Here is a 23,727-nt window from a genome sequence, read left to right as displayed (position 1 = left end):
TAATGGCATTGCAAATATATTTTAAATGATCCAACATGGAAGGTGTAAACATCTCATAAAGATACTTATTAGTTAGACAAAACTATCAAAATGTCCTCGTCGCATGTTTTTTTTTTTAGTTTTGGTCTAAACACTAATTTTATGGATTAGTGTTGAGTTAGTTTGTGGTTTTAGTCCTCTCTTATTTTAAATTATTAAAATAAATAAAATAAGTATTAAAATTTAAAAAAAATAAAATCAAGGCTATTATAGTCATTTTAATGTTTAGAGGGAGCAAATACACAACCAAATTAGATCAAAAGAACTTCCAATTTAAAATAGTTGGGGCTTGGGTCAAAACCACAAAAAAAAAAAAATACAAACCATAAGACCATTTTTCCAGTTGTGTTAGTTAAATTAACAATCCTAAACCTTATGTATACTGTATACATACAAGCGATGATATGCTACGTTTTATGGAAATCACCAAATAGCAAATTGCTATAAGTCAAAAAAAAAAAAAAAAAAAAAGCTAGCTTATTCACACCAATGAAGGTCTTAATCTAGTTAGGTTTTTTCACTTAATAGACAACTCGTAAAGCATTTTACCTCCACCCACCCTAACCAATTCCATAAGCAGTTTGCAGGAAAAAAATAAGAGTGTGATAACTGATGATAAACAAATTACCAAGATCATGAGCCATAGAGAAAACATATTCATACAACAAAACTCAACTAATGTAAAGATTTCTACTAATCTCCCGCTTGTGGTTCAAAGTAAGGACATACTATCAGTGATTTGTCATAACAACTGACAAGGCATTTGGAATTGAGAACTGTGATAAAGTATTTTCACTAAACATTCTTCTTCCTTATCTTTCCCTTACCACGATACTTCTTTTTGCTCAGCTTCAATTTCTTTTTCATCCTCCTACCAATTGGTTTCAAGGATTTTGTACTTTGGTTGCCTTCATCCATCTCCACATCTGCTAAATCACATACAAGTATAGACAACAAAGATTAATGTAAAGAAACATCCATTGATACAGCAGTTTTATCTATTTTCGAAGAAATTGATAATCCATGATTACAAAGATGGACAGAAAGCAAATTCGACTAATTAAGCAGAGAGAAAAGTAGGTAGGTGAAGAAGGAAGAAGTACCCATATCGGCGTTGGAGGTCGTGGTGGTGACGGCGGCGGCATCCATAGAGGTTGATTCGTCCGGCCGAGTACGAACAGGGAGTTTTGGTGCGTTGAGTGCAGCTTCAAGCGCGGCGTATTTTGCTTCTTCTTTCTTCTCGTACAAGGGCTCGACCATCTCTCTTCTAATGGCCCTCAATCTCTTTTCTTTCTTCGATCTCATTGATTTCGCCATGGTTGCTAGTTTTCTCTTCTCTCCGCCTCAAGTCGCTGCGATATGAAAAGGGGGTTCGTTAGGGTTTGGGGGAATCAACGAGGGCTTTATAATTTATATGTGATACACAATTAAATGCTTTGGAAATCAATGAATTGCAGTATTGGTCCATGTACTCTCAGCAAGTTTCCAATTTTATTCATTCTCATATTTTCTTTTATTTTTTTGTATAAATATACCTTAGAATTTGTTTTTGTATTATTGATCTTCCAAACCCCAAACGCAAAAACACTGTCAATTTAGGGAAAATGACTCTTGAGGGTAATTAACTTTTGCGTTTGTACTCATTTGGTCCTTTCCTTTTTTTTGTATTCAATATACCATCGAACTTATTGTTTGTGTTCACCATAACCCTTTTGACCGGCTTTTGATATGTGATAGTTGGTCAAAGGGTTATGGTGAACACAAACAACAAGTACGATGGTATATTAAGTACAAAAAAAAACAAAAAAAATAGGAAATGGACAAAATGAGAACAAATGCAACAGTTGGTTACCCTCCTGATTCATTTTCCCTTTACTCATTTACAACAAATCTCACGTCATCTCCTACTAATATTAATGACTTTATGATATTCATTCTTGCTTCTCTTTAAAACATAACCTACGAAAGGACATTATTCATATATGTACAACGTTGTAATGCACTTGAATATTTATTAGGGGAATCTTGACTAAGCAGGTGCATTTCATGACTACATTTACATTTCCAATCAAATGATTTATCGTATCATGGGTTCTAGACAAGTCTACAAACGAGTGGAATCACAAGTGCTGTGATTTCTGAGTTTACTTAGCTTTAAGATCGAACTCATGGGATAAGATACAACATCAATATGTACAACATTATGGTGACGTGTCTACAAAAGCAGCATGATATTGTACATATTGATGTTGTATCTTATCCCATGAGTTCAATCTTAAAGCTAAGTAACTAAAAAATCACAACACTTGTGATTCCACTCGTTTCTAGACTTGTCTAGACTCCATGATACGATAAATCATTTGATTGGAAATGTAAATGTAGTCATGAAATGTGTCTGCTTAGTCAAGATTCCTCTAATAAATATTCAAGTGCATTACAAAGTTGTACATGTATGAATAATGTCCTTTCGTGGGTTATGTTTTGAAGAGAAACAAGAATGAATCTCATAGTCATTAATATCAGTAGGAGATGACGTGAGATTTACTGTAAATGAGTAAAGGGAAAATGAATCAGGAGAGTAACCAACTGTTGAATTTATTCTCATTTGGTCCCTTTACTTTTTTTTGTACTCAATATACCATCGAACTTGTTGTTTGTGTTCACCATAACCCTTTAACCAGCTATCACAAGTCAAAAGCCAGTCAAAAGGGTTATAGTGAACACAAACAACAAGTTCGATGGTATATTGAATACAAAAAAAAGGAAAGGGACCAAATGAGTACTGTAACGCCCCCAGATCCGGGCTAGTCAATTTAAAGGCAATAGGGGTCAAAAATGACTTTTCGACAAAATATTATTTAGAATGAATAGTCTTAACCAAGTTTTAGAATATGTCACAAGGTTTCCATACATATAAAGAACGCCGAAATCCGAGTTATACCGAAGAAGTTATGGCCCGCCGAAGTTTTACGGCAAAACCGGCACGGCACCGGAAGACGTAAATAGTAAATTTATGATAGAGAGAGATTTAGCCTTAGCGCTCTAAACGAAAGTCGTAGAATATGTTAAACTAAGAACATCGATAAAAAGAACGCCCAAATCTGACTTCGTATGAAGAAGTTATGATTTTTCGAAGTTTCGGATTAGCGGTGTACAGCCCGAAATTCGAATTTTAGATCGATTGATTTTTAGCCGACACAACCTAAACAAGAATCTAAGATCTCTTTATTAGTAGCGTAACGATAAAAAGACAGATGAAAATGGACGTCGGATAAAGAAGTTATGAGATTTTAACGGACCAATCCTGTCCCGGCCTGTTAAAAATATAACTTTAAAAATAAAGTCAAAACTAGCCGACGGAGTCTAAACGAAATTTGTAGAGTACGTCTCCACCTACGCGCGGATATAAAGAACGTCAAAAATGGAGTTCGTATGAACGAGTTACAAATTATAATAGCATATTTACGTACTAAAATAAAGTATAAAACATGTATACGTACACATATATATACATATGTATATATCATTAGAAAGGTATCGACAATGCGGTCATTATAAGACTAATGTTGAGTTCTTTCGACATTAGTTTAGTACAAATATCATTAAATCCATTTAAAATAGTATTATAGAGGGGTGTTTAGTTGTTTATATAACTATAAGGTCATTAAGTAATTATGGAGGGTAGTTTTTGTAAATTCAATTACTATAAATAAGAGGCTTGGGCTCTCATATTTCTTGCACCATTCTCTTGATTCAAGAGTCTTTCTCTCCTTATCCCCCGAGCATTTCGGTCCCTCGTGATTCGACTTCTCTTTCTGTAGTTTAGTATAGTAAGGTGAGCGCTGAAGCGCTGCACGAATCTTTCTTAGAAAGATTCAGCGACGAAGTTCTGCCCCTGCAGAGCCCGACTCCTAGCTAAAACCCCCTTGTTTCGTCGAAGAAAATTCTATTTAAGAAGCGAAGCGCTGTCTGAGTTCGGAATCACCACCTTTTCAAGTGAGTGCATAGTTACTTTCAGCTTACACATAGATATGAAGTATTTTATATAAATTACGTGCTGTGTGTGTATATTATCTGTATACTTGCTATCTATGCTGGATGAACGTTTTATACATGTTTTCAATGATTTAAACTGTATATGTATTTTATATCTACAGAATGTGTTGGGTAAGACATGGGTAGATGTATTAGTTGCTGTGTGATAAAATGAAATAATGAGATGCCTCGTTATAGATGTTCTTGATGATCTAGTCATCTAGCGGAGTATAGATGACGACCACGGACTATTCTAGATAGTCCAGTGGAACACTAACAGGCTCGCAACCTGTAGGTGTTTATTTGAACTTTGTGTTTAACCGAACTGTGTGTTTATTCGAACTGTGTGTTTATTCGAACTGTGTGAACTGTGTGCTCACCAGATATACTCCATCCCAATGATAGTCCTTTGACTAGGTCCTTTGTGTTAGATGTTTTAGGGATGTAATGTGAGGATAACGGGAATGGGTAATTGGGTTGATTGTTTGATGTTTAAAAAAAATAATTATATTATTGTGGGTTGAAAACCCTATGTGCTCACCAGGTTTCCCAACCTGACCCACTCAGTTTATTTTTATCACAGGTGTTGATATGAAGTCACAATACACTGAGAGATTTAAAGAGATGTAGATCACTAGTGTAAATAATTGTAAGTTCTGTTTATGCTTATGTTTCTGTATTAACGATGACATCCCAAACGTTTTAAAATGAAATAAATACGTTTCATCGAAAATGTTTTAATAACGTATTTACCATGTTTTTCTGGGAACAAATTCCGCAACATTTTTATAAAATGAAGTACTCTGATTTTTATAAAGCATAAACAAAATCGGTCTTTTCTGGCCGTGATTTTTGGGGATGTCACAGTTGGTATCAGAGCATTAGTTTAAGCGAACTAGGAATATGGATTTATTTCTAGACTTAAACTTAGAATGCTAAGCGATGATTGTGAGGTGTGAGCACTAGATTATTTTAGGAATTGTGCCTAAAATGCTTTTATGTGCTAAATACTTGTGCCTGATATGCTGTTAGTTGTTCGGATCTATGGTCTGTTGCCGACCGGATCTGGAAACCTTATGTGTTTAGGATTCTAAACGTACGACTACGATATTAGAACTAGCATATAAACGTTTCGGAGTGATAAGGATGATTTAACCATCAATCCTAAGTAAAGATCTAGATTCACCTTATTCGGTGTATAGATCAAGATGGCAAGAACCCGTAGTGGAAACATGAATGCAAATGGGAACAGAAACCAACCCCCAGTGATTGAGCAAATACCGGTGATAGAAGCCGCTGCTGAGCCAGTCACAATGGCCGGAGTGCAAGCGATGATCCAAGCGATGTTGGATCGTCAAATGGAGGAAACTAGATGTTTGCTCCAGCAAAATCGTGAGGAAGCCACTATTCAGATCGAACAGCCCGAGTTGAACGAAGGGCGGACTGAGGAAGGAAACTACAGTGGGACTGTTGGTCAAGTCAACCCACCAATAGTTCGACAAAACAACCAAGATGACGAAGTCGAGAGGAATGGATGCAAGTACAAGGATTTTCTGACTTGCAAGCCATCGACTTTCACTGGAAAGGAGGATCCGATCGGGGTCATGGATTGGATCTCAGAGATGGAGTTAGCCTTCATGACATGCGGTTGCAGAGGGAAGCTACAGACCACATTTGCAGTGCGTCAGTTTCGAGGAAGTGTTGTACGTTGGTGGAATACCTTGGGGAAGACTCTGAGCCCTAATGAGCCCCTGCAACTGACATGGGCAGAATTTCTGGTGCAATTCAAACGAAAGTACTGCTCAGCTCAAAACCTGCTTGAGCTAGAGAACCAGTTTCTAACCCTGAAGAAGGGAAGCATGTCAATCGATGAATACACGAACAACTTTACAGAAAAGATGGAGTTTGCCTTGCGTCTTGTTCCGGATGAGCTGACGAAAATCGACAAGTACGCAAAGGGACTTCCATGGGAGTACGCGGTGCCAGTGCGTCAGGCACCTACTCTGGAGGCAGCTATCTGGGCTGCCAAGTCTGTGGAAGATATGATTAAGGGAAGAGCTGCCAACAAGATTGAGGTTGGCGAAAAGAGGAAGTTTGAGGAATCTACGAGGCCCAATAAGAAGATCAAGTCTGGTTCAAAGGAGTCTAGCGGAGGAGGAAACAAAGTGAAATGGTGCGAGAAGTGCAAAAAGAATCACTTTGGGAAATGTAGCGAAGAAGTGACTTGCTACAAGTGTGGGAAGACCGGACATTACGCCAACGAGTGCAAAAGGGTGTGTTATGAATGCCGTGAAGAAGGGCATGTTGCTAAGGATTGCCCGAAAAAGAAAGAGGCGGAAAAACCAAACATTCCGCCAAAACCGAAGGCAAGAGCATTTCATATGATCCTAGACGAAGCAGATAACAATGCGAGGATTCAGGAATGACGGCTTGACATCCAAGGATCGAGTTATAATGTAGCCATAGAATCATATGATGTAGCCTGTTAGAGGCATAGTTTAGGGTGAACTTAAACACATATGTAATCGTTTCAAGAAATAATATGAAACCTTTGTTTTGTTATCTGATGTGTTAAGTTGTTTTTTTTCTTGTATGGTGACTTGGAGAGACTGCGGGACAATACTTGGGACGAGTATGAGTAGGTGTGAATGGTAGTAGAGGCCTATACTACCGGAAGCACATGACTCACACTTGGATCAGGGAAAGTCACAAGGTTACCAAGAAGCTAGTAACTGATTCTGTTTTTTTTCAAGTATGTCATTACCATCGTTTCGATAATGACTAAAAAGATTGTTAATATCCGACCCTAGTGGTCGTACCGAATTGAGTCCGACTACGATGAGTATGTTGCGTGGTTCAGGGAACCAAGTTCAATGTAGCATCCGACTTAAACCAAACAATTGAAATCAAAGCGATCAATAGAAGTATCGCGTTCGTTGTTAAAGAAGTTGGTAGCCAGAAACGCTACATGTTAAAGTGTGATTATATCACATTAGAACATGAAGGAAGTCATAGTCTATTTTAGAATTTAACTCTAAGAGACCTAAGTCTAAACGTGCATCACATAATGATAGGTCATAATTTGAAGTCTAGTGTGAGGTAGAGAGCAGGTGCACGATCAAGTACTACTTACAGTCAATAAGTCTAAGAGATAGACTTGAAGGAATAAAGAAGTTATAATTATTACCTAGGATGAAGAGATGACGTATGGAGTCATTATACGATCCTTGTTTCGTTGATGATTCCGGGACGTAATCATCCTAAGGGGGAGATAATTGTAACGCCCCCAGATCCGGGCTAGTCAATTTAAAGGCAATAGGGGTCAAAAATGACTTTTCGACAAAATATTATTTAGAATGAATAGTCTTAACCAAGTTTTAGAATATGTCACAAGGTTTCCATACATATAAAGAACGCCGAAATCCGAGTTATAACGAAGAAGTTATGGCCCGCCGAAGTTTTACGGCAAAACCGGCACGGCACCGGAAGACGTAAATAGTAAATTTATGATAGAGAGAGATTTAGCCTTAGCGCTCTAAACGAAAGTCGTAGAATATGTTAAACTAAGAACATCGATAAAAAGAACGCCCAAATCTGACTTCGTATGAAGAAGTTATGATTTTTCGAAGTTTCGGATTAGCGGTGTACAGCCCGAAATTCGAATTTTAGATCGATTGATTTTTAGCCGACACAACCTAAACAAGAATCTAAGATCTCTTTATTAGTAGCGTAACGATAAAAAGACAGATGAAAATGGACGTCGGATAAAGAAGTTATGAGATTTTAACGGACCAATCATGTCCCGGCCTGTTAAAAATATAACTTTAAAAATAAAGTCAAAATTAGCCGACGGAGTCTAAACGAAATTTGTAGAGTACGTCTCCACCTACGCGCGGATATAAAGAACGTCAAAAATGGAGTTCGTATGAACGAGTTACAAATTATAATAGCATATTTACGTACTAAAATAAAGTATAAAACATGTATACGTACACATATATATACATATGTATATATCATTAGAAAGGTATCGACAATGCGGTCATTATAAGACTAATGTTGAGTTCTTTCGACATTAGTTTAGTACAAATATCATTAAATCCATTTAAAATAGTATTATAGAGGGGTGTTTAGTTGTTTATATAACTATAAGGTCATTAAGTAATTATGGAGGGTAGTTTTTGTAAATTCAATTACTATAAATAAGAGGCTTGGGCTCTCATATTTCTTGCACCATTCTCTTGATTCAAGAGTCTTTCTCTCCTTATCCCCCGAGCATTTCGGTCCCTCGTGATTCGACTTCTCTTTCTGTAGTTTAGTATAGTAAGGTGAGCGCTGAAGCGCTGCACGAATCTTTCTTAGAAAGATTCAGCGACGAAGTTCTGCCCCTGCAGAGCCCGACTCCTAGCTAAAACCCCCTTGTTTCGTTGAAGAAAATTCTATTTAAGAAGCGAAGCGCTGTCTGAGTTCGGAATCACCACCTTTTCAAGTGAGTGCATAGTTACTTTCAGCTTACACATAGATATGAAGTATTTTATATAAATTACGTGCTGTGTGTGTATATTATCTGTATACTTGCTATCTATGCTGGATGAACGTTTTATACATGTTTTCAATGATTTAAACTGTATATGTATTTTATATCTACATAATGTGTTGGGTAAGACATGGGTAGATGTATTAGTTGCTGTGTGATAAAATGAAATAATGAGATGCCTCGTTATAGATGTTCTTGATGATCTAGTCATCTAGCGGAGTATAGATGACAACCACGGACTATTCTAGATAGTCCAGTGGAACACTAACAGGCTCGCAACCTGTAGGTGTTTATTTGAACTTTGTGTTTAACCGAACTGTGTGTTTATTCGAACTGTGTGTTTATTCGAACTGTGTGAACTGTGTGCTCACCAGATATACTCCATCCCAATGATAGTCCTTTGACTAGGTCCCTTGTGTTAGATGTTTTAGGGACGTAATGTGAGGATAACGGGAATGGGTAATTGGGTTGATTGTTTGATGTTTAAAAAAAATAATTATATTATTGTGGGTTGAAAACCCTATGTGCTCACCAGGTTTCCCAACCTGACCCACTCAGTTTATTTTTATCACAGGTGTTGATATGAAGTCACAATACACTGAGAGATTTAAAGAGATGTAGATCACTAGTGTAAATAATTGTAAGTTCTGTTTATGCTTATGTTTCTGTATTAACGATGACATCCCAAACGTTTTAAAATGAAATAAATACGTTTCATCGAAAATGTTTTAATAACGTATTTACCATGTTTTTCTGGGAACAAATTCCGCAACATTTTTATAAAATGAAGTACTCTGATTTTTATAAAGCATAAACAAAATCGGTCTTTTCTGGCCGTGATTTTTGGGGATGTCACAAGTACAAACGCAAAAGTTAATTACCCTCAAGAGTCATTTTGCCATCAATTTACTTAGCTTATTTTTAGAAATTACTCCGAGTGTAATGAAACACAAGCGTAGGTTATCAGTTTCCACTGGTTTTTTAATTTCCTTTTAAAGTGATTTTATGCATTTGAAATCAAGTTTTATGTATAGAATGATAATGGATGAACAATGTCTACACCAATAGAAGAATGTCATGCGATAGAGCCTAGTAAGAGGATGAATAGACATGGACTTTCGATTCATGTGTAGATGTTTAGCTATTTTGTTGGACTTTCACATTTTTGGAAACATGAGGTTAAACAATGGTTGGTAAAGAAAGTGCAGATGCCATGCTACTCAATGTTTGATGAGGAGCAAAAGTGTACTTAAAAGAGATGGGGTAATATAGTTGAAAGTCTATGGTCGATTATTTTGAGCCGTTAATATTCTTAACCTTGTGTGTGTTATCTATGTAAGGAGAAAGGGAATAAAGATGTATATATAATTATCATATACATGTAGTAAAAATATAACAAACTACATGATAACAAAATAAAATGTGAATTATAATAAGAAGCAAATACAAATAGAAAAACTATTTAGGGTTAAACTAGTTAAATTGCTAAATAAAAGTTTACAAAAATTGTGCAATATCTTTTATTATTCTAACATCCTTCTCAAACTCATAATTATACCACGCAACGGTGCGGGTTTTGACATTGATCCGCTCAAAACTCGTGCAAATTTAATGAATTTTGGATCATATTCTATGATTTGTTTACCGGTTAAAAACTTGTACTTATTAACCTTTTTATTAAAAGGGTCGGATATAAATCACTATCGATTTGATCCATTTATGACTTGTCCCATCTAAAATTTTAAAATATAAATTTATTATTTATAAGTTATACATTTATCATTGATGCATTGTTCTATACAGGAATTGATGAGTTCAATCGTTCCACTTCTACTTCCTAGTTCTTAATGGTTGGATTTCATTCTACTCCTAATACAAATAGATATGTGAAATTAGTATTTCAATCACAGTCGATAACCAAGAACAAGAACAAAAGGTTTCACAATATCTTGTTTCGTAGAAGGGTTTTCTGGAAACAACATTCCACAATCAAGTTTATTTTCTAAAATTCTACAATCATATGTGTTGTAATGAATAATTGTAGACTAATCTTAATATAGTAAATGGGTTGGGTAAAATGGTTGAAAATCCGTTGATCCGATGGATAAGGGTATGGGTTTAAATATTCAAAAACCTGCGAAGTACAAGTCGTGTTTGGATCAACATTCGAAAATTGCTTAACAGGTTTGGATCAAGGCTGATCCGCTACAAACCTGCTCCATTGTCAGGTCTACTCATAATGTGATAGTAATAAGAATTGAGAATTTGTCAGACAATAAGTGAAATCTAGATGGTGATTAGGCCTTTGTGAAAATATATGCATTCTACAATGTTAATGGAACATATGGTAGTGAGATTGTTCCTAGTTTTAGACGATGGTGATTGAAATGACAGTCAATCTCTTATTTCTTAATATTTCATGAGATCAATAAATCTTCAAGAAAATACAAAAAATAATGGTGGACTAGCGATCATTATGATGGTTATTTGAATCAACATCACTATAGGCACACAAATTGTAACATCCCATTTTTTCATAATAAAATTTTCAATTTTTTAATAAGATGAAAGCATTTTCATAAAACCAAACATCCATAAAAACCATTGTTTCATAAGTCAACATCCCAAAATCAAAGTATCAATGAGCAACACGAAATCTCAAAAACATGAAAGCTATTGATGTAGGTGTACAGTCACGCCTTCGCCTTCCCCTGTCCTTTGAAGTACCTAAAAAATGTTTAATTCACAACTATAAGCTAATTCATAGTGATTTCACTAAAATATCATAAACACAACAATACATGCAAGCATAAATGTAGCATCCCAAAAACATGGATACAATTTTCATTTTTAGTTTAGTCAAAACCATAAGTTGTGACAACCGTCAATTTTTGGTCAAGTCAAAGTCAACCGAAGTCAACAAGTCGAACCGTTCGACTCATTTAGCACGTGGGTACTAGAGTTTATGTTAGGTAAATACTAAACAACTCGCTATTCTAACTAGAGATCATAAATCAAAAAGTGCGAACATCTAGATCTCCTTAACCTAAAACTGTGGTAAATGGCGAGCCCAAACCGATAAAACAATGTTGCATACTCATCGAAAGTGTGTAAGATCCTTAAACAAGGCTTAACAGGGTTTACGGACCCAACATTGCGAAGCCGGGTACTAAAAAAGGTCACAAATGAAACCTCTCCCAATCGTTTTCACTAAATCTCTCTCTAATATCCCTTTGTATGAGAAATCTCTCCAAGAATTTCAAATCTCTCCTAAATCTCTCCAAGTATGTGAAATCTCTCTCAAATATCTCTTTGTATGAGAAATCTCTCCAAGAATGTCAAATCTCTCCCAAATCTCTCCAAGTATGTGAAATCTCTCTCATATATCTCTTTGTATGAGAAATCTCTCCAAGAATGTCAAATCTCTCCCAAATCTCTCCAAGTATGTGAAATCTCTCTCAAATATCTCTTTGTATGAGAAATCTCTCCAAGAATGTCAAATCTCTCCCAAATCTCTCCAAGTATGTGAAATCTCTCTCAAATATCTCTTTGTATGAGAAATCTCTCCAAGAATGTCAAATCTCTCCCAAATCTCTCCAAGTATGTGAAATCTCTCTCAAAAGTTCCCGTAACTTTTTGGAATCATTCGGGTCATTCCGACCCTTAACCGAGTCAAAAACGGCTCAAAACGGAGTGAAAACGAGTAAAATAGGTTTTAGGGACCGAAACCCTTCTTAGGAACGGAAACCCTTCTTAAGAACCGAAACCTTTCTTAGGACCGAAACCCTATAGCAGAAGAAGAAGCCTCTCGGGCCGAAACTGAGAAGAGAAGCTCTCAGACCGAAACTCGCGAAGATCGAGCCTCGGCTCTCGGTCCCTCCTCTCGGCTCTCGGTCTCCCCTCTCGGCTCTCGGTCCCCTCTCGGTTTCTTCTCCGCCTCTCGGTCTCCTCCCGCCTCTCGGTTTCTTGCCCCGTCTCGGTCCTTCCCTTCCCTCTCTCGGTTCTTCTCCCCACCTCTCGGTTCTTCTTCTCTTCTCTCGGTTCCAACACCAGAGGACCGAACCTCCGGCCAGACTTCGGATTTTTGACGCTTTTCACCCATTTTTGATATTTTTAACATTTTAAGCCCGTTTTTCGTGATTTTAACGCGGGATTTTCTCCATAAATTATATTTTAACATAATAAACCCTAAATATTCATAATTTAATCATATTTTCATAAAAATCCCTATTTAAATAATAAAAGCTAGTGGATAAAGTACAAAGAGGTGGAGTGTTGACTGTGCTTTACCTTATGACGCAAGCAACCACTCCCACACCCACTCTATGACCAGCCACACCTCCCCACCTTACCTAGGTCACATCAATGTCCTTTCCACTCAATTAACACCTTTTCCCACGTTTTTGAGAGCTAGACATTCATCCTCTCTCCTCACTTCTCTCATTTACCCTCATTTCACCAAGGATCCAACTCCACTTTTCTCTCAAACTTTCTCTACCAAATTCGAGATTCAAGGCTGATTATCAAGTGTTCTTCCACTCTTGGTAAGTATAATTCATCCTCCTTGTGATTATTGCACTTCATTCTACTCAAATCATTGATTGCTTACACAAACTCCATAACTATGATGTTAGATTCTCGAAAATCTTCAAGGCATCTCCAAGTGTTCTTGAGTTAAACACTTCCATTCTTCAACAATCATCTACTGAAATCACTTAAGGTGAGTTCATACCCCTACATTTTAATGTTTTATCAAGTTTTTAAGGGGGGAATACAAGTTAAAACACCAAAAACATAACTAAACTCTTCTAACAGCCTTCACCAGAAAAGTTCAACTCCATTCACGGACTGTTTTAGACAACTTAAACATTTTAGTTTTCAAAACTGTTTTAGGTGCAAGTAGTTCCACTTCTTAGCTTTAAAATGACTACTTGCACATCTCCACACAATTTTTCTACAATTTATGGTGATTTTTACAAAACAGCCTATCTTTTCAAACACAAATCCGGACCAGTATGTGAATATAAGCATTTTAATACAAGTTAAAGGCTTCCAAAAATCATGATAAAAATTTTGAGTAAACTACACACATTTTGGGAACTCTCAGAATTTACGGATCTAGTTTTTGACTTCGTATGATTTTTCCAAAACAGTGCAGAAAGGTTAAAGTTAGTTAACAACATATAAATATCATAACACTTTGTATTATGTTGAGAAAAGTGTATAATCATAAGTTCTAATTATTAAATGTGTTTCCTTCTTAGTTTATCATTATAAATTGAAACTAAATCATTCATGATAAGATTATTCATTCATTTATAACTCGTATATTAAGCTATAAAAAGCATAGTTTAATGGATTCATAACACTAATGCATTTTCATAAAAGAATTCTTACATATTATAAACATTTTAGATAAACTATAATAGGTATAGTTTACGATACATCACTTAACACACTCGTACAAAAAGGGTATATCCATACAGAAAAGGTTTACATTCACACACATTACACGTAAACTTGTTAACCTAAATCGTGAGACATTCTCTTCCCGTACGTCCGAGTGCGGGATATAATTCCTGGTAGTTATAATCAGAGTCTCCTGGTGGGAGAACGCGATACTTGTATATAGATCTATATTGGGTTTGACACCCCACACATTGCTGCTAGCTACAGCGGGACCTGCATGTCTACGGGTGACAAATGTCATTTCAGTTTTGTGACGCCTGAGAAACGTCGTGGCAGGTTCATTCAGTCATAGTATGATTATAGCGACTCACATAGGGATATAACAATCCATAAAGTTTATGGGATTTTCATAAAACCTAAATGGGTTTTATGACGATTTAAAATGACTTTTTATCTCAATAAGTACAGATAGTATTGTACACTTTCGGTTTTGGTAATTACGATTACACATCATTTGAAACCACATTTATATCTTTAAGTATGGCCAATACTTGTTATTTCTCGGTCCTGCGATTTAGGACTACATATACATAAAGTATTAACAAACATAAGAATTTACGGGAATTTCATTTAATTCAAGCGCGTTTATGTCGATTTAAACACATATCATTTTCTATTAGTAAGAGAGGTTACTTATACATTTTGGTCTTCGGTGATAAGACTACATTACACAGATTTTAAAGAAAATATCGGATTTTCTGGATACATATTCTAACGCTTTTACAAGTAAACGGTTTACTTCTTTAACAAAATCTCTTATGAACTCACCAACCTTTGTGTTGACACTTTTTCAAAACTACTTGTATTCTCAGGAATTAAGTGAAACAGGAAATCAACAACGTTTTGAGGATGGGACGATAATTCGTCAAACAGTTCATTTTGTATCATAATGTAATTGATGTGAATCATATAAACATATACTTCGATGTAACTTTTTCAATTATATTGTGATGGTTTTATTTACTTTGAGCACTATTATACTCGTTGTTGTGATACTCTACATGAAGTCCTCCACCCCCGGACGTTTCCGCCATCCTTGGTTTGGGGGTGTGACATAAGTGTTCATAACAAACTCAAACATTGTATGTCGAAGAAAAAGTGTAATCGTCATAGTACAGATCCATATCATAAGAAAATACGGAACATGGGTGAATGCGTTGCGATCAAGCCAGGCCCTTCCTTTTTGTCCCGCTAGTACCTGCAACCACAAACATAATTGTAAGCATAAAGCTTAGTGAGCTTCCCAAAATACCACATACAACATACATATAACATAACAACATGAGTCTGTGTCAGGTACGTATCAACCCCCAGGCCTGTATCAACCCCAAGTCCATAATGACTCCGAGCCCATATTAGCTTCATACATAAATCATGAAATCACATTAGTCAGAATCATACAATAGCATATATTCTACTCATACAATACAGTGGGTCAGCCTTGGTGCCTTCGACCTACTTAAGGTGGTAAGAAGACTCTCCTCACAGACAGACGAAAAGCTGAAACAACACGCTGCTCCGAAAACCATGCTACTGGTCACCTTTTCAAATAACACTGACCAAAAATCATACTACAACTAAAAATACGCAAAATACTCCTAAGTCAAACCTAGCCAAAACAAGGTTAAAAGTCAAAGTCAACGGCCAAGGTTGAACCTCCATGTCGTGGCCATACTTGGCCACATCGTGGCCTTCAAACGACAAAATAGACATGATTCCCCTAGTCGCTACGTCGTGGCATCCTAGGCCACATCGTCGGAACTGGATCCAAAACATCCTAATGAGCTATGTCGAATCCTCTAATTCCAAAGGTTCCAAAGTCCATATCTGATCATTTCTATCGTCCAAAGGGTAAAGTTTCCACCTTTAACCCTTGAGATCCACCAAGAGGTCAAGATCTCAAGTCCTAGATCCAAAAAGGCTAAGAAATGGCAAGGACTTAATCAAGAAGCACTTAATCCCTTAAGTCACAAGCTCATTTGCTCCTAAAGAGCTTATAACACCAAAACCATCCTAAAGATTGTTGTTTTATAGACTTGCATGTCTAATGTAAGTCTTGGACTCAACTTAGGTCAAAAAATGGGATTTTATGACCAAATTTTGCATGGCACACACCAACCATCATACTTTAGAACCAAAATATGAATTACTTCAAATGATCCAGAGATTTATAAAGTTGCAACCTTAATGAAATCTCTCCATCCCATCTAACAAGATCAAGAAGAAAATGGGACAAAATACAAGATCTAGCACTTTATAATCAAAAAGATTGGAACTTAGGGACTTACAAGGGTCTAAAAGATGCACAATAAGATGGAGAGAAAGTTTATTTCTGAATCCAAGTCTAGAAGTCACCTCCTTCTTCTTCTAATCTCCCAAAATCAACACAAAAAGCTTAGAGAGCAACAATGGGGATTGAGGTTGCTCGGAGGCTGAGGATGAGCAACTCTAGCCATCGCATTCCCTTAAATAGGGCGCAAACACTAAAAATTAGGGTTTCTCATTAAACAGCTACCACGTCGTGGCATTCATTTAAAATCCATGACACATCAACCCTCACCACGTCGTGGGATGCCTTCACCATGACGTGGTACCACCCTAAACCCAAAATTCATTAATTTAAATATATCTAAGGATCCAAACGTTATAACTCTCCCCCATTTGAATTAGACTTCGTCCTCGAAGTATGTTGCTGCAAATAACTCACGGTAATGCTCCTGCATCTCTGATTCGGGTTCCCACGTCCATTTGGAATCCTTCTGATGCTGCCACTGAACTTTGACCAAAGATACCACCTTGTTGCGCAAGTCCTTCATCTTCCGATCTAAAATCCCCACTAGTCTCTCCATATAATGCAAACAATCATCAACCTAAATATCATCCAAATAAATAATCGTGGACTCATCTTCCACACACTTTCGAAGCTGAGATACATGGAAGGTGTTGTGGATTTGACTAAGCTCATCAGGCAAATCCATCTGGTATGCAACCTTGCATACTCAAGCAGTAATCCTGAAGGGACTGATAAATCGGGGGCCCAACTTTCCCCACTTCCAAAACTGGATGACACCTTTCCAAGGTGACACCTTCAGAAGCACCAAGTCCCCTTCCTAAAACTCGAGATCTGAACGCCACCGGTCTGCATAACTCTTCTGCTGGCTTTGCGTGACCCACAACTTGTCGTGCACCTGCTGAATCAACTCAGTAGTCTTGAGTACCACTTCACTACTCCCCATGACACGATGCCCAACCTCCCTCCAGCAGATCGGTGTCCTGCACCTCCTCCCATATAACATCTCAAATGGTGGTCGGTCAATGCTGGCATGATAACTGTTGTTGTAGGAGAACTCAATTAGTGGAAGGGAAGTATCCCAACTCCCCCCCTAGAATCTAACATGCATGTCGGGAGCATATCCTCGAGAGGCTGAATCGTTTGCTTGCTATGACCATCGGTCTGAAGGTGGTGTTATGTACTAAAATGCAGCTGACTACCCATTTCCTTATGAGACTTCCTCCAAAACCTAGAGGTGAAAAGAACATCTCGGACTGAAACTACCAAAACTGGCACCCCGTGCCGAACCGCCACCTCCCAAATGTATATGCCAGCTAACTTTTCAGCAAATATTTTCCTGACAATCGGTATGAAATGTGCACTCTTGGTCAATCTGTCAACAATGTCCCAAATAGAATCAACTCCATGTGTCGTCCTAGCCAGCTTTGTGATGAAATCCTTAGTAATCTCTTCCCATATTCACATGGGAATAAGTAACCTTTGCATCTTGACGTGGGGTCTCTGATGTTCCACCTTGACTTTTCTGCAAGTCAAGACTGCTCAACAAACCATGTTATCTCCGTCTTCATACAAGGCCACTGATAACTTAACTTCAGGTCTTGATACATTTTTGTGGCCCCCGGATGAATCGAAAACTTTTACTTATGTGACTCTTCTAGAACTGTCTGTCTCACTCCACCAGTAGTTATAACCCAAAATCTGCCACACTAAGTCAACAACCCTCGATTGTCTCTGACAAATAAAGGACTATGTCCCTAGATTCGCTCAGCCTTCTAATTCTCCTTTTTCAATCCCTCCACCTCAACCTTTTGATCATATCCAACAAAGCGAACTAATAACCATCCTCAAACCAATATCTCTGATAGGAGGACTCCTTGCCTTGTTGCTCAAAACACTGGCCACTACATTGGCCTTACCAGGGTGGTACATGATCTCATAATTATAATCCTTTACCACATTTAACCATCTCTATTGCTGCATTTTCAGATTTGGCTAATCCATCAGGTATCTCAAACTCTTGTGGTCAGTGTAGGTAGTACACCGAACCCCATATAGATAGTGCCTCCAAATATTGAGGGCAAAAACCATAGCTCCCAACTCCAAATCATACATAAGATAAATTGCTTCGTGAGGCTTTAGCTGCCTTGAAGCGTAAGCAATCACGTGCCCCCTCTACATAAGGATAACTCCCAAACCTGATATAGAAGTGTCACAATAAACCACAAATCATCCATACCCTCAAGGAGCGTGAGAATCGGGGCCTCGCACAATCTCTGCCTTAACAAAAGCCAATTGCTTATCATACCCTACCGAAAACTAACATTCTTTTTTGTCAAGCAGGTCAAAGGTACTGCAATCATTGAAAAGTCCTGGATAAATCTTTTATAATACCCCGTGAGACCCAATAAGCTTCGAATCTCATATGGGGTCCTCGGAACCTCCCATCGCATCACAACCTCGATCTTGGTCGGGTCAACCAATATACCCTTCTAGTTGACAATGTGCGCCAAGAACTGTACCTCGTGCAAATAGAACTCACATTTGGAGAACTTGGCATACAGCCTCTCCTTCCTTAGGGTTTCCAACATTTATCGCAAATTCTCCTCATGCTGCTCCTTCGTCTTAGAGTTGAACATGATATCATCTATGAATAATATCATTGACTGATCCAACATCGGCCTACAAACCCGGTTCATGAGATCCATGAACGTTGTCGGCACATTGGTAAGCCCAAATGGCATCACCACAAACTCGTAATGACCATAACGATTCCTGAAGGTTGTCTTCTATACATCATTGTCCCTAACCCTCATTTGATGGTATCCTAATTGCAAATCAATATTGGAAAACCAAGATGCACCCTGAAGTTGGTCAAATAAGTCGTCAAACCTCAGGAATGGGTAACGATTCTTTACCATTAACTTATTCAACTCCCGCTAGTCAATGCACATCTTGTGTGAGCCATACTTCTTCTTCACGAACAAGATTGGTGCTCCCCATGCTAAGCTACTCGGCTGAATAAATCCATTGTCTAACACCTCCTGAAGCTGTGCAGACAACTCTTGCATCTCTGGTGGTGCCACGTGATATGGAGCTTTGGCTAGTGGAATCGCTCAGGGAACCAGATCAATCTGAAACTCGACTTGCCTCTCTGGAGGCACCCCTGGTAACTCCTCTGGAAACTCATTAGGGAGAACAATGGGCACCTCTATCCACATCGCCATTCCCTCAACTCGAGTGTCTGTTATATATGTTATAAACCCAGGACAACCCTGTTGCATATATCTCCGGACCCTCACAGCTGAACAAAGAGTTGGGCCCTGCAAAGCTCCCTTTACTGGAATAACTGGTTGTACACTACTTGGGGTTTGAACTCTAACTCGCTGGCGCTCACAGTCAATCATGGTCCCATTGTGTGACAACTGGAAAAATTCTAGAACAATCAAGGTCTAACCTTTAACCGTGTACAAGTGAATTCACATCATAAGAACTGGTTCAACTGGATAAACCTTTCCAGGTCAACAAGGCTAACTAATGATAGTTATAAATCATCAAAAATCAAATAAATAAGACATTAAACATAAACTTTACACCCTACTTTAAGGATTTCGGTTTTGAGAATCTCGGAAATCCTTTAGGGCCAAAATCACTTCCTTTATGGATGCTAGGATCGAAATCTTCATGAAGCTAAAGCATGGCCAAAAATACCACATGCTAAGGATCGAAATCTCAAGTCTAAGGTCCATTAGGACCGAAATCATCTTCTTGTGAGTGTGTATGAGGGATTTCGGTCATGCCTAGACCGAAATGACCCATGTGATGGCCGATAACTCCATAGAATATCTAGATAGATGTTGTCACTTGATCTACTGATTTGTTTTCCCAAGAAGATAATTACACATCCCAATGTAAACATCACATCAATTTCAACCCCATATATATATATATATATATATATATATATATATATATATGCTTAGACCGAAATTTAAGCCTCATTTCTCATTTTTAAGACCAAAATCCTTCCCGTTTTGCTCTCAAAACTCATCCAAGAACCTTCAAACCTTCATACCATTTTGCAGATCATCATTGAATCTTCATAAATCCACCCAAGAACACTAAGAACAACTTCAATCATTTCTAAGGATTTTTGTAAGTATTTCTTACATAATCTAGTGTTGTCTAACACCTTTATATTGTTAGTTACCTAATTTGCACATATATTATGTGTTTGAATATTATTAGGACACGACTATTCACACGTGTTCTAACCCGAAGATTATCGATATCATTTCGTATCCAACCAAGAACACACATTTGAGGTGAGTTCATACCCCCACATTTTCCACATCTTTTTCTATGTTTTAGGGGGGGGGGGGATACAAGTAAAACACAAGAATATTTGTGTAAATAAACAAACCACTACTTATGTTTTCTTACCTTTTATATGCATTTTTACTTGAAATTACTAAATATGTGAAACAACGTTACTACCAAATTTACAAACATGTACATGCAAAAACATGTTAAAATGCAACGATTTTCATTTCAGCAGAACATACATTATAAACTATAATAGGTATACTTTATGGTTCATTTTACAATAATTATACACTTAGAAATCTCTATGGAAAAGTTACATTCTCATTCACTAAAGGGTATTACATTTTCATTCACTAAAGGGTATTACATTTCATTTACTAAAGTGTATTACATTTTCATTCACTAAAGGGTATTACATATCATTTACTAAAGGGCATTACATTTTTATTTACTAAAAGGGTTTTCAGTTCATTACTCGTAAACTCATTGAACCAATAGATTTGTGAGATGTCTTCAAGTACTTACCTAAGTACCAGTGAAAGTCCTGACTTATGAACAAAGCCTCTTGTAGATACAACGAGATATTTGTGTATAGATCTATATAGGACTGTCAATCCTACACCCTGACTTTTAGCTATAGTTGGACCCGCAGGTATGGGGGTGATAAATGTCGTTAACATTTCTGATGCTTGAAGAACGTCGTGTTCAGGACATCTTAGGTCATAGTATGGTTATAAGAACTTACATGGAGAAAACAATGACACATTTATGGAGTAATATATTTTCAAACAGTCTCATTTGAACATTAACTTTATATTTGGTTTACGGGGAAAACATACCTTCAAATAGTTTTATATAATAATAAAACTACATTACACGACTTCTTAGTACAACAAGGGTTACATTTCTAGAAACATATTGTAGCACCTGGTTCTTGGTACGTACTATTTTATTATTATTTGTTTTCATTTTTGGCCTTGGACTCGGCGAGTTGAAGGACCAACTCGCCAAGTAGAAGCGGGACGAGACACGGGGTATAAGCTATGGACTCGACGAGTCGGGTCCCGGACTCGGTGAGTAGGCCTTGTTTGGACAAAAACCCTAATCCGAGGGTTTGCACCCTATTTAAACACCTTAACTCGGCCTCCTTCGTCCCATTTGCTCCCAGAAGACCCCCATAGCAAACCCTAGCCGTTATTGAAGCAATCTAAGGAATTTGGAGTGATTTTTGGTGTTCTGTGAACCAAGGAAGGAAGGAAAAGCTTGAAGGATCAAGAGGAGGCTAGAAGGATCCGATTTTAGGCATCATTTGCAGTCTTCAGAAGGTATAAAGTCTATACCTTGTTAGTTCATTTGTTAGATCCCATTTTGTGGAGCTTTAGGGCTTTTCTAAGCCATTTTGGTCACCAACCATGATTACAAGCATGGTTTGGAGTTGATACTTCGGATCTAGGTCCTTAGAGGGGTTACAAGGCAGAAAGGAGTGGCTCTTGCACTCAAAGAAGGCCCCAGGCTTTGAAAGAGCTTGTTGAAGGACCTTTTGAGCTCAAAGTCCCATGCAAACACGTAAAGGTTGTAACTTTACGTGCTACATCAATTGTAGAAGCATAGATCTATCTTTTGATCACGGATTGTACATCAGAAATTGAAGATTAGTGGGTGGATGTGATCAACTCGACGAGTCCTAGGCTTCTATCCCGTATCAGTTGAGGGTTATAAGGACCCAGTTGAGTGTGGAAAGGCTTTAAGGGGGTCCCGGTGAGTGACCCAACGTTCTGGACTAAGCCATTATTCTGGAAGTTCATGGGACTCGGTGAGTGCATGAGCAGACTCGGCGAGTCCAAGGCAATCTTCTTAAGGATGATGATGAACTCGACGAGTCAAGGACATGACCTGTGTATCAGTTGAAGATGAACTCGATGAGTTATTCATACAACTTGGCAAGTCGGATGAGGATTCAGTCGATGTTTATTTAGAAGGAAAACTCATCGAGTCATCGCCTAACTCGATGAGTAGAGGCGCGTATAAGGACAAATGGAAGGATAGGGACTCGACGAGTTGGCGAGCCAACTCGGTGAGTTAGGTCAACTAGAAGTTGACTTTGACTTTGATTTGGTCAGGGGTAAAATGGTCATTTTACCCTAAGAGCAGTTAGTAGTGTATAACTAAGTGTTTTGTGGGAATTATAGCCAGAGGATTTCCAAAGCAGCAGTGGCAGCATTCAGAGGATTCCCGCACAGATCAGCAGCTACTACGAGGTGAGTTACCTTCCAGTAGCGGTGGGTCTACGGCCACAATGCCAGCCCACCAGTAGGAGTTGTATGTTAGATGATTGTCTTTGTTATATCATCTAGGTTTGCTACTACCTGATATGTTATATGGTGTCATGATATGTTATATGTGATAGTAGTAGAGTTCGGTTGTTAGGACCGAAGGGTAGGTCAGACACCCCAGATATGTCTGATAATATATGCTGATATGTTTATATGATGGCATGATATGTTATATGTGATAGCAGTAGTAGGAGGGGAATAGTCCCCAAGTTTGGTTGTTAGGACCGAAGGGTAGTTCGGACACCCCAGATATGTTTGATAGTATGTTTATGTTATGAAATATGTGAAAGTAGCAGTAAGGGGTGGAATAGTCCCCAAGGGTCGGTTGTTAGGACCGATGAGTAGGTCAGCACCCCAGAATGGCTTGACATGGGTAGGACGACACCCCGGAATGGCCGCATGGGTAGGAAGGCACCCCAGAATGGCCGTACTGGGTAGGTCAGGCACCCAAGAATTGCCCGGCAGTATGTATGCTATGTGATTGTATGGGTTGTGGTATGATGGGGGAACTCACTAAGCTTCGTGCTTACAGTTTACAGTTTTGGTTTCAGGTACCTCTTCAGTGAAGGGGAAGGAGCTGGTGCGGTAGCGGCACATCATACACACACTCTACGTTTTCCAGACTATGAGCTGTTCTGGGATTTTGTACTCTGACGTTATTATGTTCTTACGATTTGATTTTCGGATTTGAGACATGT

General features: G+C 38.0%; 2 protein-coding genes across 3 annotated transcripts; one reads left to right on the top strand and one right to left on the bottom strand.

Moving 5' to 3' along the window:
* Positions 1–655: 655 nt before the first annotated feature.
* On the bottom strand, positions 656–1,446 carry LOC145037430 (uncharacterized). 2 transcript variants are annotated; one of them, XM_078986076.1, is made up of 2 exons: positions 1,143–1,446; positions 656–968 (listed from the first exon to the last, which is right to left on the bottom strand). In XM_078986076.1, the coding sequence occupies exons 1-2, from the start codon at positions 1,354–1,356 to the stop codon at positions 835–837; spliced, it is 348 nt and encodes a 115-aa protein (XP_078842202.1). In that variant the 5' UTR covers positions 1,357–1,446; the 3' UTR covers positions 656–834. The 2 variants fall into 2 exon arrangements, with proteins under 2 accessions (XP_078842202.1, XP_078842203.1); XM_078986077.1 differs by having other exon boundaries at positions 656–965; positions 1,143–1,444.
* Positions 1,447–3,792: 2,346 nt separating this feature from the next.
* Positions 3,793–6,500, top strand: LOC145036126 (uncharacterized). Its single transcript, XM_078984603.1, has 2 exons — positions 3,793–4,035; positions 4,658–6,500. Exon 2 carries the CDS (start codon positions 5,283–5,285, stop codon positions 6,498–6,500), a length of 1,218 nt encoding a protein of 405 aa, XP_078840729.1. The 5' UTR covers positions 3,793–4,035; positions 4,658–5,282.
* The last annotated feature ends 17,227 nt before the right edge of the window (positions 6,501–23,727 follow it).

Source organism: Lactuca saligna, chromosome 3 (assembly GCF_052625555.1).
Source record: "Lactuca saligna cultivar CGN05327 chromosome 3, ASM5262555v1, whole genome shotgun sequence".
In the NCBI taxonomy this organism is placed as follows: domain Eukaryota; kingdom Viridiplantae; phylum Streptophyta; class Magnoliopsida; order Asterales; family Asteraceae; genus Lactuca; species Lactuca saligna.
The sequence above is the reverse complement of the archived record's forward strand: the minus strand, read 5'-3'. Positions and strand labels throughout refer to the sequence as shown.

What these genes read in the sequence shown, in the direction of transcription:
- LOC145037430 (XM_078986076.1), bottom strand. Translation starts at nt 1,356, where the DNA reads ATGGCGAAATCAATGAGATCGAAGAAAGAAAAGAGATTGAGGGCCATT. An exon ending in GACCTCCAACGCCGATATGG is followed by an intron (nt 969 to 1,142) that starts GTACTTCTTCCT and finishes TATGTGATTTAG; the next exon opens with CAGATGTGGAGATGGATGAA.
- LOC145036126 (XM_078984603.1), top strand. Translation starts at nt 5,283, where the DNA reads ATGGCAAGAACCCGTAGTGGAAACATGAATGCAAATGGGAACAGAAAC.